Here is a 15,354-nt window from a genome sequence, read left to right on the forward strand (position 1 = left end):
TTCACCTGGCCAAGCCTCCGTTTCCTGCAGCCCCCTTCCCCCCACCGCCCGCCACCACCTGCATCCTTCCCGGGGTCAGGACCCTCTTCCCCCCCGGAATGGCTGGCCCCTCCAGCCCTGGCCCCACCTGGAGCTGCGCCCCCATCACTCGGCGGCTGTTTCTCTTATCGCTTTTGCCAGCGGCACCTGGCCACACAGAGAGCGCGGGAACTCACTCAGTCCCACCCACCCCTCTGTCCCCCGCTTGGATGGCCCACGCGGGCACATAGTAGATGCTCGGCGAAGATGGGTCAGATGGCAAACAGGAAGGACAGGAGGCGGGGAGAGGCGTGGGAGCGGAGAGGCTGGTGCACTCGCACGTCTGCCATCTTGTTCCCACGTCTTCCGGCAGCGTTAACACTTAGGTGCCCAGATTTTTAAAACCTGGCTCGCTTGGCATAGCCGTGTTCCGAGGTGCCTTTCTGTCTCGCGGGCCTGTGGCATGAGGAAATGGACCTTGTTGCCCAGAGACCTGGCTCTCATCCCCTGAGGGCTGTGGCCATCCCTGCTCCTCGGGTCTGCTGGCCCCCGAGGTGGGGCTGTCCTGAGAGCAGAGGCCACAGGCTCTGGGCTATTGTGTTTTCGTGGGCCGTTCTAGATCAGAAACCTGGACGGGTGGCCAAGTTCCGCTTCCAAGAGGATCCTTCTGAGCCAGGAGCTTCCCCAAAGGTGAGGGATCGGGCTCAACCGAGCCATGCTGCCAGGAGGCTTCTTTGCTGGTGTGAAGGCCAAGGCCACGTTCGCTGAGACTAGCTCAGTCCTGGGAGCTTAATGCGTGGCCTTGGGGGATGCTGCCACTCATGCGCAGCCGCAAGCTGGGAAGGCGAGGTGAGGAAGGAGCAGCAGGAGAAGCCAGGGGCCCTGGACGGGGCAGTCCAGCAGGCCCCGTGGTCCTCGCCGGCAGAGCTCCGTGAAGGCTGGGGGCGGGGCAGCCAGGGTGCCCGCGGTTCCTTGGGCAGGTGGGGGTGGGGGTGGCGGCGGCGTGTGGGGACAGTGAGAGGGGCGACAACTTCACGATGCCCTGCTCTTAACGCGGGCAGACCCCAGCTCCTTCCTTTGTCATCTGCGGGCCGGAACGGTGAGGAGTGGAGTGGGTAGCCCCGTGCTGCGGGGCAGGGCGATGGAGAAGTCACCAGTGACCTGTGGCTGCTTTCTGCTTTGTCCTCTGCCCCTCCCCTGCCACTCCCTTTGTCCCTTCGCTGCGCTCCTCTCTTCCTCTCTTTCTTCCTCCCCGCTCGCCCCCTCCCTTCATGTCCTCCCTGCCCCCTCCCTCTCCCCCTCCCCTCCTTGCCCTGGACCCCAGGTACCTTCAGGGCAGCAGAGACACCGTGCGTGCCAAGCCTTGACCTAGTGCCGGCTCCGTCCATGGCTTGGCCTGCTCCCTGGCCCCCTGCACAGCCCCAGGACTGAGACCGTGAGTCGCAGAGGCCGGGCCAGAAGACGGCCGCGGCCAGGGATTTGTAGCATGCCGGCTGCCCAGGGCGAGGCTTAATCAGGCAAGAGTGGGCACGGGCACAGGTAACCCATCCGCGCCAGGGCAAGATCAGCCACTGCTTGATCCCAACACATGGCCCCCGGCTCAGCCTGGGGTCCCAGATGGGCTTGCGGGGGGGGGGGGCAGGGGGGAGGCGGTGAGAGCCTCCGTAGCCCAGGCTGGCTCCTGCTAGCAGGTCCCCACCTGGAGATGCTGCCTCCTTCCACATACGTGGCAAGCCCTCCAGCTTGGGTGCTCATGGGGGGCAGGACGGGGAGGGGGGCGTGGGCTGCCCTGGCAGATGGGCCTGGCAGGGCGTGAGGGCTCCTGGCCCGGCCTGGGAGGGGAATTTTGCCTTCAGCAAGTCACTTTTCAGATTGAGTGCAAATTAGTAGACAATGTTCCAGAAGCGTGGACCTTGGTTTCACCTCAACTGTGCCCCGGGCTTCTTCTCACCTCCTTCTCCCCAGGTGTCTGTGCTTGGCCACGTCCCCGCTGCCACCTCGGCTGCGCCTCACCCAGGCGCTGGGACGTCAGGTGGCTGCCTGCCCCGAGCTGAGCCTGCACCTGTGAGACCGCCCTCCCCTCCCAACGCCAGGATGGGTGATGTGGCCAACAGCTCCATCGAGTTCCACCCCAAAGCCCAGCAGCAGCGGGAAGCCCCCCATGCAGGCGGCTTTGGGTGCACGCTGGCTGAGCTGCGCTCCCTCATGGAGCTCCGAGGGGCCGAGGCGCTGCAGAAAGTCCAGGAAGCCTATGGGGACGTGGGCGGGCTCTGCAGGAGGCTGAAGACCTCGCCCACCGAGGGTAAGTCCTCCCGCAGAGCGGTGCGTGCGCAGGGGGTGCAGAGCCCCGCGCTGCCCCAGCCTCCTCCCTGAAGACCATCCCAGGGCGCTCTTGACCGCGACCACGACTGTGCCCGTGTCCTCCCTGGGCGGCGGTTGCCCCCCGAGTGGGAGATGCCTCCGTAATCAGCAGTTCCCACCCGCGTCATTTCTTTGGATGAAATACAAATCGAGGCACAGAGACCCGAGTGGGAGGAGCCGGCACCGCGTCGCGCATGTGGGCGGCCGGGCCCCCAACGGAAAACCCAGAAGGTCCCTCGAACTTGCAGGGCGGCCCCTGACCACGTGTTCCCGGTCCCCTATGTGCTCAGCCCGTTGTTCAGTTAAGGGGGCAGGAAGAGGAGGAAGGGGTGTGGGCCTCGGGCCTCTGTGGAGGGGGTTGGGCTGGAGGCCGGGGTTGCGGGGGGGGAACTGCCGAGTGGAGGTGGCACGGAGCCTCTAGGGAGCCTGCGGTGTGTCCTCTCGAAGGTTCTTGGGTCCCCACCTCTGCCCCGTGGCCCTTTTCCCCTGCTCGACAGGCCAACCTCTGCCCCGCCCTGCCCCAGCCCTCCCCCGTCCTGCCCTCTGGGTCTGCTGCTGGGCCGCGACCCCCAGGAGCCAGGTTTGGCCCCAGAGGCCATGAGCTGGAGTGCTTTCTGGCCCAGCTGCCACCTCCCTGGCAGGGCTACTGGGGCTGTCCCAGCCCGGTGCCAGGCCTGTCCCCGGCCAGCGCTGATTGATCTCATCAGCTCCCGTCTCGCCCGCCAAATCTTGGTCCACCCAGGGCCCTGGCCGTCTCCCTGTGCCCTGGCCCCATCCGCCTGCAGGTGATGCCTGGCCCGAAGCGGGGAGAGGAAATGGCACCCCAGAGGAGGTGGGCTTGAGCCCGGTGAGAGGGCACCCAACCGGCTGGGTCGGGAGCTCGGAGGGGCCACCTGGGTCTCTGCTGCTTTGTGCTCTAAAGGGACCCGGCCCGTGCAGGCGTGTGATCGGGGTGGATGGCCTGGCTCCAGGCCAGAGGATCCCTCTCCTTAACCCCTTCTTGCCCCCCCACCCTCCCCCCCCCACCCCCTGGACTTGGGACTGGCCGGGGGGCAGGGGAGGCTGGGGTAGAGGGCCATTTAGTGACAAGGGCTCTGGCCTCTCCCAGATAAAAGGAAGCAGATGGGTTTCAGCTGGCAGCTCTTTCCTCTGCCTGTCAGGCCTTGTTAAATATTTAAAATGTCAAGGCCCCTGGGAACATGCCCGATTCTGCCACAGTGGCTCTGGAGCTCGCCCGGTGCCCGTGGAAGGGCGGGCAGGGAGAAGGGCAGGTGCCCAGGTGGGTGGCCCGGCCCCAACCGAGGGAGTCAGCCGAGCCCTGTCTGCATCCCCTCTGCAACCCTGGGCCCTCAAAGCCCCAGAGTTCTCATCTGGACACTCGTGCTCCTGCTCAGACACAGTGGCCTGACCTGGTGGTGGGGTGCTCTTAGCTGCGCCCGAGGCCGCACGCCAAGCCCCTGGCAAGGCGGGCAGCCTTGGGGCTGCTTTGGGGGAGGTGATGAGGCTGGGGTGGGTGGTGCAGGCTCTATAGGAGGCGAGGAGTCTGTCTTCTCAGCATGTCAAGGGGCTCCGCCTTTTTAGCCATCCAAGAGGGTTCCAGAAGCCAGAGAACCCAGGTCTTAGGCCAAGCGGGGGCGCCGTCCCCCGGCCCTTCCCCTGTCTGGCCTCCGCTGGCGGTCGCGGAAAGGAGGGAGCGGATTAGCCGAGAGCACACGATGTGGTCCTGATCCAATTCCGATGGCATCTGGCCTCTGCTCTGGGCAGGGTGCCCATCTGTGTCCATGCCAACCGGACGGCCACTGCCCCTGCACCCTGGACCTGGGCCACCTCAGGGGCCTGCTGGCCCAGTGGGTGCCCAGAACCAGAGGTGAGGTGCTGCGGCTGCCTTCCATGGCCCCCATGAGCACTTGGGCGCGCCAGCCAGCCAGACCCCCGGGCCCACGGGAAGGCCAAGGCCTGGGGCTGGTCTAGGGCGGGGAGAGAGAAGCACGGCCGGGCGGCGGCGGCGGCGGCACCAAGGTCAACCCAAGGCCCAGGGCCAGGCTGGGAGGGAGGAGCGCGGGAGCTCCGGGGAAGGGGCCCCGAGGGCCTGGCATCGCTTGGGGAGAATCTGGGCGTGTGTGTGCGGCTGACTCTGAGTGCCCTTTCCTGGGAGGGGGTGGCTGGTGGAGACCCTGGGTGTCTGGGAGACTAAGGGTTCAAGAACTTTCCTAGTAATAACCCTACTTTTCATACATCCTATAGGTCAAGGGAGCAGGGCTTGGGAGCTGAGTTCCTGAGCTTCTCCCACACACCCAACTGGGAGGCCCCAGCCTCCAGAAACCTGAGCCGTGGCGGCCCGGGCACCGTGAGGCGGGAGAAGGGCAGGAACAGCTGCGGCACCTGCTGGGCGGGGAGGACAATGGGCGCGGTCGTGGCCTAGTTCAGGGGTCGTGCCAAGGCGGTGCGTCTGTGGGCTTTTGCTCTTGTCAGTTCTCCCACCCCGAAGGGGCCTCACCCCGCGCCTCCCCGGGCCCTTCTAGTTGCCCCCACCCCCACCGCCGGAGGCGCCCTTGACCCCCGCCCCCAGGGGCTGCAGGAGTCACAGCTGCGCAGGGCTGGGAACTGCAAGCCACTGTCCGTCCACTAGGTGTCAGTGTGGGGCCGGGCACTTAGAGGCCCGGAGGCCAGAAAGGCTGGAGCAGGGGTGGCCCTGGGATGGGCCTGGAAGGAAGCAGAATCCCCCGAGGGCTGAGGGCAGGACCAGGGGATGGGTCGTCCCATCTGCCTGCCTCTGGGGAAGACGGCCAAGTGGGTGCCTCGCTTCGGGAGGCAGCAGCCTGGATGCCAGTCCCTCGTGGAGGCTTTCCGTACTGGGCCTGTGGAGACTCATGCTCCAGCAGCAGAGACCCAGAGGCCGTGGGGCAGGCCTGGGTACGAGGCGGGTCTTCCCAAGAATGAGAAGTCAGGGTCCAGCTTCGTAGGTGTGGATTCCGAGCCCACGCTCCCTCGCAGCCTGCACGGGGATGCAGAGGCGGCTGTAGTTCCTAGCGCTTCGGCTCGGGGCTGCCGATGGTCACGCGGTCACACACCTGCGTGGTCCAGGCAGCCGCCTCACGGCCCGGCCCCCATGCCCCAGGCTGTGCGGAAGGGCTCTGGGTGCGTCTAGAGGGAAGGAGCAGAGGGATGCGGGGCTGGCTTTTTGCATCGTCTTCTCTGTGCCTCTGCGCCACGTCCCCGTGCGGTGCAGGCCTGGCCGACAACCCCAGTGACTTGGAGAAGCGCCGGCAGATCTACGGGCAGAACTTCATCCCGCCCAAGCAGCCCAAGACGTTCCTCCAGCTGGTGTGGGAGGCCCTGCAGGATGTAACGCTCATCATCCTGGAGGTGGCCGCCATCGTGTCCCTGGGCCTGTCGTTCTATGCGCCACCGGGAGAGGAGAGCGAAGGTGAGGGGCAGGGGCCGGGAGGACCTGGCAGGAAGGGGCGGGGCCAGGGAGCCACACAGCGGGGCTGGCGGGCGAGGGGGCGAGGGATCTGAGATGAGGGAGGGTCACGGCATGTCCCGGGCCCCGGCACAGCGTGTGGAAACGTGTCTGCTGGGGCGGAAGACGAAGGCGAGGCCGAGGCGGGCTGGATCGAGGGCGCCGCCATCCTGCTGTCGGTCATCTGCGTGGTGCTGGTCACGGCCTTCAACGACTGGAGCAAGGAGAAGCAGTTCCGGGGCCTGCAGAGCCGCATCGAGCAGGAGCAGAAGTTCACCGTCATCCGCAACGGGCAGCTGCTCCAGGTCCCCGTGGCCGCGCTGGTGGTAGGGGACATCGCCCAGGTCAAATACGGTGAGTGCGCCCATTGTCGCCCAGGCCGTGAAGGAAGCTCAGGGGCTCGAGGGCCTTCCCTGTGGGAGTCTGGGGGCGGGGAGCTCCCGCAGGAGGCAGAGCCGATGGGCAGCAGGCTGGCCGCCCCGCCGCGCCCCGCCCCCCCCCCCCCCCCCCCCCCCCCCCGGCAGGCCGAGGGCTTCTCCAGCACAGCAGGGCACTTCTGTGGTCTCCATTCCTGCTGGAGGACAGAGCGAGGAGCGGGTGGGTCCCTCCAGACAGGAAGAGACGGAAGGAAGCAAGCCCCTCACCCAACGGGCTCTCCCCTGTGGTTCTGGCTGCCTGGCCGGCCTTAGGAGACCTGCTGCCTGCCGACGGCGTGCTTATCCAGGGCAACGACCTCAAGATCGACGAGAGCTCCCTGACAGGCGAGTCGGACCACGTGCGCAAGTCGGCGGACAAAGACCCCATGCTGCTGTCAGGTGCGCCCCGGGGACCTGAGTGCCTGCATCTGGGATTCCCAGGACAAACCCCGTCAGTGCCGAGCCTGCTTCCCGCGCGCCGGTACAGATCCCTCTCTCAAGTCTCTCCGTGTTGCTGTGCCAGGCACCCATGTCATGGAAGGTTCTGGAAGAATGGTGGTGACAGCTGTTGGTGTGAACTCCCAGACGGGCATCATCTTTACCTTGCTCGGAGCTGGCGGAGAGGAGGAAGAGAAGAAAGATAAGAAAGGCAAGGCTCACTGCGGGCGCTCCCTCGCGGGCCCGGTCCCTGGCTCTGACTCTGCGAAGAATCAGCCCTCAGGGCGTGGGGCCCCCAGTTTTGTGTGAGGGCAGCTCCCCTCGATGGCTCTCCCCTGAAGGCTGCAGGGGGTATGTGCCAGAGGTGAGGGGGGTGCCCTGCCTGGGTAGGAATGCAGTTGCGGGGACAGGGACCAGCCACTGTGGCTGGGAAGAGCGCTGCCGGGGCCGCATGCCCACCCTTGGGGGTGTTCAGCCCCCCGTGGGGAGACGCTGAGGGCCCCAGGCCAACATGGCAGCCGGAGAAATGCAAGCAGAAGGGACCAGGTGCCCCAAAGGACATCCAGGGCCAGAGGAAGCCGGGAGGGGGCAGCAGCCCTCCCGCCAAAGGAAAGCAGGGTCGAGGGACACGCATGGCCAGCAGGACCCCCCCCCCAAGTCTGCAGTACAGGGCTTTCAAAGCCCTGGGGTTGCCCCCATCCCCGTCAGGACCCCCTTCCCTTCCATGGCTCACCTGCTCTGACCTAGGTGTCCCCTCCGGCCACTCCTGCGATCCAACCAGGTGAGGAATGGCGTTTTCTAGATGTGCCTGGAAGCACAGAGGCACACGCACGCACGTCCAGGGAGAGCGTGTGCCGGAAGCCTCAGCCAGGGCCCCGGGGACAGTGACACGTGGGGCTGCTGAGAGGGCAGGGGGAGGCGGGGTGGGCCCATGGGGGCAGGTCCAAGCCAGGAAAGACGCACTAGTGTCCCCGGCCCTGGGCCTCCCTGCTCCTGGAGGCCCGAGGGAGGAGATGGATGAGCCGCTGTTGCCTAGAAGCTTCCACAGGCCCCATCTCCTGGCGGCCTGGGCCTGGCTTTCCTGCATGGGGTCCTCGCTGCTCCTGGCCCGCCCCTCACAGCCAATCAGCACCGGTTGGCCCTCGGCCCAGGGCCTCGCCACGAGAGTGCAAGGGGGTGGGTGGGCAGGCCCTGAGCCTCGTCTGGGCTGGACTGGGGTCCCTAGGGGCCCTCCTGTGACACCCTGATGGCTGGTTGGCTGGGCGCCCCTTCTGCATTCCTCCCCATCTGCTAGGTCCCTTCAGTGTCAGCGTCCTTCAGGACTTGGTCCTGGGCCCCTCCTCTCTGACCCTGGCTTCTCTCCCCCACTGGCTCTGCTGCTCAGGAGGGGCACCCACGACCCCTCCCCCAGGTCTCCGCCCAAAGCCCGAGGCCACCACTGACACAGAAAGGCCGGGCAGGCAGCTGTGCCCGCGCGCCGCCCAGCACCCCCCGCCCCCACGCTTCCTGATCCCACCTCACGCCCCCTTGTCCCCCACACCAGGCGCTTTCCTTCTGGCCTCAACTCCCCGTCATCCCTCCCCTCGGGCCGGCTCTTACCCCTTTTCAGGCCAGGCCCAGCCCTTCTCTTCCCCCAGTGCGCCTCTCAAGCCTCCCTCCTCCTGCAGATGGCTCCTGCGGCCCCAGGACTTCTGCGACACCCCCTCCTTGTGCTGTATTGTCACCATGTGTCTACAGGTGTCTTCCCCCCGCCCCCCGGCCCCTGAAGTTTCCTTCGCCTCCGAACACTCCCACGGAGCCCAACCCACATGCCACTGGGACTGGGAGGGGGCCTCTCCCTCCCCTGGGACCCCCCCAGACCAGACCCCACTGCCTCGGAGCCACCTGGTCCCCCGTCTGTGATCCTGGACCCCCAGAGACACGAGCTGGTGCGGGGTGGCTGACAAGCCAGCCCATGAGCCCTTCGTGGCGGGTCATCGCTGGCCCCGGGGCAGCGTGTGTGGTCTGCGGGAGAGCTCCCCAGAGGCTGCCCTGGGGCAGGGGAGGCAGGAAGAGCTGGGGTCTCCTGCGCCCTCCCAGAATTGCAGGCCTTCCTGGCCACAGAGACCAGAGGCACGGCCAGCACCATTTACCTTGGCCTTGGGAAGCCCGTCACTGCCAGCACCCCCAGCACCCAGCTGCAGGCTCTGTGGTGGCAACTTCATGAGGAGCCCCCAGCCAGGTCCACCGGGGCCCGGACCGCTGGTGGCCTGGCCACTTCCTCCAGAGCTGCTAGGTTCCCAGCGCCCAGCCCGCTGCCCTCAGCCTGGCGGATTCCCAGGCTCAGTCCTCTAAAGCCTGCACAGAGCCAACCGCTGCCATGCTGATGGCAGAAGGCTGATCTCTAGGCCACCAGGGGTTAGGAACCATCCAGGCAAACCCCTTGTGCCAATTCTCGAGGGGATGCATATCCTGACTGGGGGACCCTGCCCGAGGCAGCAGAGCTGGGACCGGACACCTGGCAGCGCCCCTTACCCATGGTGGCGGCCCTTCCCGAATCCTCCCACTGCCAACCAGCCATGACCCAGGGTCTATCCAGGGTTGGCTTTGGGGGTTCACTGGTGGGCTGCGGATGAGGCCCTCTTCCCCCACCCACCCCCTTCCCTGTGCTCGCTGGCTGCACTGTCTGTGCCCCGCTGTCCTGTGTGCGTGTGCGTGTGCCAGGGCCACGTGGATGTTCTCAAGCCCCCGTGTCTGTCGTTCCTCTTCCGTTGTAGGCAAGCAGCAGGATGGGGCCATGGAGAGTAGCCAGACCAAAGGTAATGCGCGCCCTGTGCTCAGGGCGGGGGGCAGAGGGTGCGGCTTTGGGGGGGGCCCCGTGATCCTCGGTTGCCGGAGCAGCACCTGGAGGCCAGGTGAGTGGGGCCGGGCGGCCGGTCTGCAGAGTCCGCCGGAAGTGTGCAAAGATGGCTCAGGAAGGTGACTCGCCCAAGACCTAGTCGGGCCCGTGAGTTTCCCGGTGCAGCTGCCTTTCCACTGGGTCCTGAGGCCCGACCCCCCGGCCAGAACGCCTGGTGGCCGCCAGCGCTCCATGGCCAGGGCCAAGGGGTGTCAGCATGCACCATCGGCGCCGGGAATGCAGAGGTGGATAAGGTGTGGTCCTGGCCGTCGGGAAGGTCACAGTGCCGAGAGATGGACCCAGGGACGGGCGGGGTCACACAAGTGAGAACCGCTGGAGTTGAGAGGGCATTTGAGGCAGGAGGACAGTCCAGTCGCACACGGAGCGGCAGTCACTTGGGTGTCCCTGAGACCCTGGAAAGGAGAGGCCATCGGTGAGTGGCCTCGGGCAACCCAGAGGAGGGGATGGGTGGGGAGACAAGGACGAGGGGGAGGGGTGGATGCCCGTCTGTGTGGGGCAGTGTAGCCGTGGGGCATGTGCGGCAACAGGGGGGGGGGGGGGGCGGGCGCAGGCTCGGGGACACAGCACCACCAGCACGTTAGGGCCCAGCAGGGGAGCTGGGCGCGGTGGCGGGGGCTGCTTGTTGCAGAGCGGGGTGCAGAGGCACCCAGGGAAGAACAGCAAAGGCGCGTGGGGAGACAGGGAGCGGGGGATGAGAGTGCCGGGAGTCCTGGGCCTCCCTGACGGGCGCGGGGCGGTGGCTTGGACCCAGGGTTCTGGAACATTCCGTGGGCCCCAGGCCTCTGCTTTCAGGTATTGAGGTTTGGGGCGTTATAGGACCGGCCACGCTGTCTGTGTGCCCAAGTTACTGGTGCTTGTGTCTGTCCTCCCTTCCCCTGCGAGGCCCCGAGAGAAGCATCTCTGTCCCGCCGGGGACAGCGCTGGAGCCACCGCTCACCTGGGCTTGATGCGAGAGGAGGGAGAGACAGAGCCCCGTGTCCTCTCGGATGGCGTGGCAGGTCTCTCCCTGCGAAAGCCCCTGGTAGCCGTCCGCCCAGCCGCCAGGCCCTGACCTTGGCTGTGGGGTTCCTCTGTGCGCAGCTAAGAAGCAGGATGGGGCGGTCGCCATGGAAATGCAGCCCCTGAAGAGTGCGGAGGGCGGGGAGATGGAGGAGCGGGAGAAGAAGAAAGCCAACGTGCCCAAGAAGGAGAAGTCGGTCCTCCAGGGCAAGCTCACCAAACTGGCCGTGCAGATCGGGAAAGCAGGTGCGGGCAGCCGAGGGGGCGAGAGCCGTGATGGGGGCCGCGGGGGCGGCAGGCTGCCAGGGCAGGGGCGGGCCTTCGGGGCCCTGACCCTTCCATCCGCCGGCCAGGGCTGCTGATGTCCGCCGTCACCGTCATCATCCTGGTCGTGTACTTTGTCATCGAGACCTTCGTGGTGGACGGCCGGGCGTGGCTGGCCGAGTGCACGCCCGTCTACGTGCAGTACTTCGTCAAGTTCTTCATCATCGGTGTCACGGTGCTGGTCGTGGCTGTCCCAGAGGGCCTGCCTCTTGCCGTCACCATCTCCTTAGCGTACTCTGTCAAGGTGAGAAAAGCCACACGCGCGGAATCCTAAGACGCCCTGGACCCCGGGCTACAGCCCCAGGGAAACACTGGGGAGGAAGGGTGACCCCAGGGAGGTGGCGGGCAGGGCAGGGTAGAGATCGGGGTGGGCGTGGAGAGCCAAGGGGCCTGCAGGGGCCCCGAGGGGGGCCTCTGGGCAGGGGCGGCGGCGCAGGGGCAGGGAGGCACCGGCCGCGTCCCAGGGAGAGCGCCATCTGAGCTGGGCCTCTGGGACGCTGCTGGGGGCCGGGGGAGAGGGTGTGCGCCTGCGCAGCCAGGCCCCGTGGCTCTCTGTGCCGGGAGGAAAGCCTCCATCTGTGCCCTTTCCAGAAAATGATGAAGGACAACAACCTGGTCCGCCACCTGGACGCCTGCGAGACCATGGGCAATGCCACGGCCATCTGCTCGGACAAGACGGGCACGCTCACCACCAACCGGATGACCGTGGTCCAGTCCTACCTCGGGGACACCCACTACAAAGAGATTCCGGCCCCCAGCGCCCTGACCCCCAAGATCCTCGACCTCCTGGTCCATGCCATCTCCATCAACAGTGCCTACACCACCAAAATACTAGTGAGCCGGGAGCGGGCGGGAGGCGGGCCAGGGCGGGCAGGTGAGGGAAGGGGGCCTGGCCTGGGTGCAGCGTCGATTGTCACCAGGGGCTCGCCCGCTCCAGAGCTACAATCGGTGCCGGAATGCAGGTCGCCCTCCTCGTCCCTGGACGCTGGACGGGGGCTGCAGGTTCTGGAAACCCTTCCCCGCCGGGTGAATGGGGGGAAAGCTCCCCGTCTGGTATGCGCGGGAGGCCCTCCTTGACTCCCCCCGCCCCCGTGCCACCTCCCCCGAAACACGCGGCGGCCGAGGCTGGGCTGGGGCCTGGGCGCAGCCAGGAGGGTGGCCTCGGGCCCCGGGGCCACGCTGCTTATCACCTCGCAGCCTCCAGAGAAGGAGGGCGCCCTCCCGCGCCAGGTGGGCAACAAGACGGAGTGCGCTCTGCTGGGCTTCGTCCTGGACCTGAAGCAGGACTTCCAGCCTGTGCGGGAGCAGATCCCCGAGGACAAGCTTCACAAGGTGTACACCTTCAACTCGGTGCGCAAGTCCATGAGCACGGTCATCCGCACGCCCGACGGCGGCTTCCGCCTCTTCAGCAAGGGCGCCTCGGAGATCCTGCTGAAAAAGTGAGTGAGTGGCAGCCCCCAGCCGGGGGCTGGGCGCGGGGCCCGGGCCCACGCGGGGCCACAGCGTTTCTGGTGCTCTCGCTGCGGTGGAACAGACGCAGCATAATGCTGGCCATTTGAATCACTTTAAAGTGCCCGGGTGAGTGGCATTGAGCGCATCGTTCGGTCCCAGAACCCGTTCATCAGCCCAGGGGGCACTTATTGAGCAGACACTCGCATCCCCACTCCCCAGACCCTGGCAGCCACGAACCTGCTTGCTGTCTCTGTGGATTTACCTGTTCTGGACATTGCAAAGAAATGGAATCAGACAGTCTGTGGCCTTTTGCAACCGGCTTCTTGCACTGAGCGGAGCGTTTTCAAGGTTCATCCACACTGTAGCATCAGTGCTTTATCCCCCCCCCCTTTTTTTGAATGAATTTTATTACATTTATAGTTGTACACGGATCCTCACAACCCGATTTTATAGCATTTCCATCCCAGACCCCCAGCCCATCCCCCCACCCCAGCCTGCCTCCTTTAGAAACCACAAGTTTGTCAAAGCCTGTGTGTGAGTCAGCATCTGTTCTGCAAAGAAGTTCGCTGTGTCCTTTCTTTAGATTCCACATGTCAGTGAAAGCATTGGATGGTGGTGTCTCACCGTCTGACTAATTCGCTTCGCATGATCATTTCTAGGTCCATCCATGTTGCTGCAAATGCCAGTGTTTCGTTCCTTTTAATGGCTGAGTAATATTCCACGGTGTGTATGTACCACCTCTTCTCGATCCACTCCTCTGTCAGTGGGCACTTGGGTTGTTGCCATGTCTCGGCTATTGTCTAGAGTGCCGCAGTGAACACCGGAGTACACGCGTCTTTGCGAGTCAGGGTTTTCTCTGGATAGATGCCCAGGAGTGGGACTGCCGGATCCAATGGGAGTTCTGTGTTTAGTCTTCCGAGGCATCTCCGTACTGTTTTCCACAGTGGTTGCATTCCCACCAACCGTGTGAGAGGGCTCCCTTTTCGCTTATTCCTTTTTCTGGGCTGAATTAGATTCCACCGTGCGGAGGGACCACGTTCTGTTATCCAGTCAGACACATGGGTTGTTTCCACCTGTTGGCTACTGTGACGCATGCTACCGTGATCATTCGTGTACACGCTTTTGCTTGAACACGTGTTTTCAGTTCTCTCGGGTCTATGCCTGGGAGTGGAATGGCCAGGTGGTATACAGTGACTCCGTGTGTCACTTTTTGAGGAGAAGCAAAGTGTTTCCCGCAGGGGCTGGCCCGCTCTGCATTCCCGCCAGCTTCTCACCCTCCCCGCCATGCGTTATGACCTGACTGTTATTATTATTGTTTATTGTTATTATCAGAGCCATCTTAGTGGATGTCAGTTGGGCACTGGCATTGTTTCATGAGCTGATTGGCCGTTTGTTTGTCGTCTTTGGAGCACTGTCTGGTCCAGCCTCTGACGGGAGTTCTTGGTTGTTTTTCTGTAAGAGGTCTCCGTCTGTTCTGAGTATTAGATTCTGAACACACGTCTGATGTAGAAGGACTTTCTCCCATTCTGTGGGCTGCTTCTCGATGGATGTTTTTGGTTTACTTTCTTGATTTGTCTCCTTTGCTCTTTTGTTGCTTGGGCGGAGCTCCTGTCACAGGTGATGAAAATGGTGGCACAACTGTGAATACACTAAAAGCCATCACGGTGTGCCTTTGAAATGGGTGTGCATCGCGTGCTGTGTGGCTCCAGGCCCGCTCAGCCTGCACACCTCCCCTTGGCCTCGGCCTCTCTCTTCCCTACCATCGCAGCAGCCCCCACAGCCCTCCCCCACCCACCTGGCCCCTCACTCACTCCAGAGCCACCGTCTAAGACCTGACCTGAAGGGGTTTGCCCGATCATCGCCGGCCTTCTGGGGCCTTGGCGACAGAGTCCTGAGCAGGACCTCTGGGCCCGCCCCCTGGCCTCCACAGTCTGCTTGGGGGCCCGCGGGTCCTTTGCTTCTTTTTTTGTCTTTTTGCCTTTTTCTAGGCGCACACCTTCGGCATGTGGAGGTTCCCAGGCTAGGGGTCCAATCAGAGCTGCAGCTGCCGGCCTACACCAGAGCCACCGCAACGCCAGATGCAAGCCGCATCTGTGACCCACACCCCAGCTCACGGCAACGCCAGATCCTTAACCCACTGAGCGAGGCCAGGGATCGACCCCGCAACCTCATGGTTCCTAGTCGGATTCCTTAACCACTGCGCCACGACGGGACCTCCTCCTCTCCTCTTTTTATGAGGACACCAGACATCGGGCCCGCCCTCCTCCAGCATAAGGTCACCCAGGCACGGGGGCGGGGTGGGGGCGCCCCGTGGGCCCCGCACAAGCAGACCACGGCCGCTGGAGGGCACAGCCCTGCGGGGCCCGGCTCCCCGCCTCACGGCGCCGGCCGCCCCGGTCCCGCCTCCGCAGGTGCACCCACATCTTAAACAGCAGCGGGGAACTGCGCGGCTTTCGGCCCCGAGACCGGGACGACGTGGTGAAGAAGGTCATTGAGCCGATGGCCTGCGACGGCCTCCGCACCATCTGCATCGCCTACCGGGACTTCGCCGCCACGCAGGAGCCTGACTGGGACAACGAGAACGAGGTCGTGGGCGACCTCACCTGCATAGCTGTCGTGGGCATCGAGGACCCTGTGCGACCCGAGGTAGCCGGGGCCCCTCTGTTGGCCGCCCGCTGGCGGGGTCAGGGGTGGGGCGGCGCGGCCTTGGGACCCAAACGAAGGGAAGGAACCGACCCTGGCGGTCCTGGCCTCCCGGCGCTCACACCACCCTCTGCCGGACTTCATAGGCAGAGCAAACCCACTGCCCACGGAGTCAGGCGTCTGGGGTTGGGCGAGGCGGGCGATGGTGGAGCCCCAGGGGCCTTGGGGTGTGGCCAGCACGCCCCAGATCAGACCCTCCTAGCCCCACGGGGCCCCTTGTGCTCTGGCCCTTGCACGGTCCCGGAGGCTGTGGCCTGCCCGCTGGAGGACCCCTCCTGCTT

At 65.1% G+C, this 15,354-nt stretch overlaps 1 protein-coding gene across 3 annotated transcripts in view; it reads left to right on the top strand.

Annotated features, from left to right (window-relative positions):
- Window positions 1-1,991: 1,991 nt before the first annotated feature.
- ATP2B3 (ATPase plasma membrane Ca2+ transporting 3) overlaps window positions 1,992-15,354 on the top strand; it is a 37,668-nt gene continuing 24,305 nt past the window's right edge. For 2 of the 3 annotated variants that reach the window (XM_047764109.1, XM_047764110.1), the window contains exons 1-11: window positions 1,992-2,320; window positions 5,609-5,806; window positions 5,939-6,196; window positions 6,532-6,657; window positions 6,782-6,907; window positions 9,453-9,494; window positions 10,676-10,840; window positions 10,948-11,162; window positions 11,510-11,752; window positions 12,116-12,357; window positions 14,782-15,016. In XM_047764109.1, the coding sequence (XP_047620065.1) occupies window positions 2,113-2,320; window positions 5,609-5,806; window positions 5,939-6,196; window positions 6,532-6,657; window positions 6,782-6,907; window positions 9,453-9,494; window positions 10,676-10,840; window positions 10,948-11,162; window positions 11,510-11,752; window positions 12,116-12,357; window positions 14,782-15,016 (2,058 nt within the window). In that variant the 5' untranslated portion in view covers window positions 1,992-2,112. Of the gene's footprint in view, window positions 2,321-5,608; window positions 5,807-5,938; window positions 6,197-6,531; window positions 6,658-6,781; window positions 6,972-9,420; window positions 9,495-10,675; window positions 10,841-10,947; window positions 11,163-11,509; window positions 11,753-12,115; window positions 12,358-14,781; window positions 15,017-15,354 lie in introns of all 3 variants that reach the window. The other variant, XM_047764108.1, reaches the window with a different exon arrangement.

This window comes from Phacochoerus africanus, chromosome X (genome assembly GCF_016906955.1).
Source record: "Phacochoerus africanus isolate WHEZ1 chromosome X, ROS_Pafr_v1, whole genome shotgun sequence".
NCBI classification, from domain to species: Eukaryota; Metazoa; Chordata; class Mammalia; order Artiodactyla; family Suidae; genus Phacochoerus; species Phacochoerus africanus.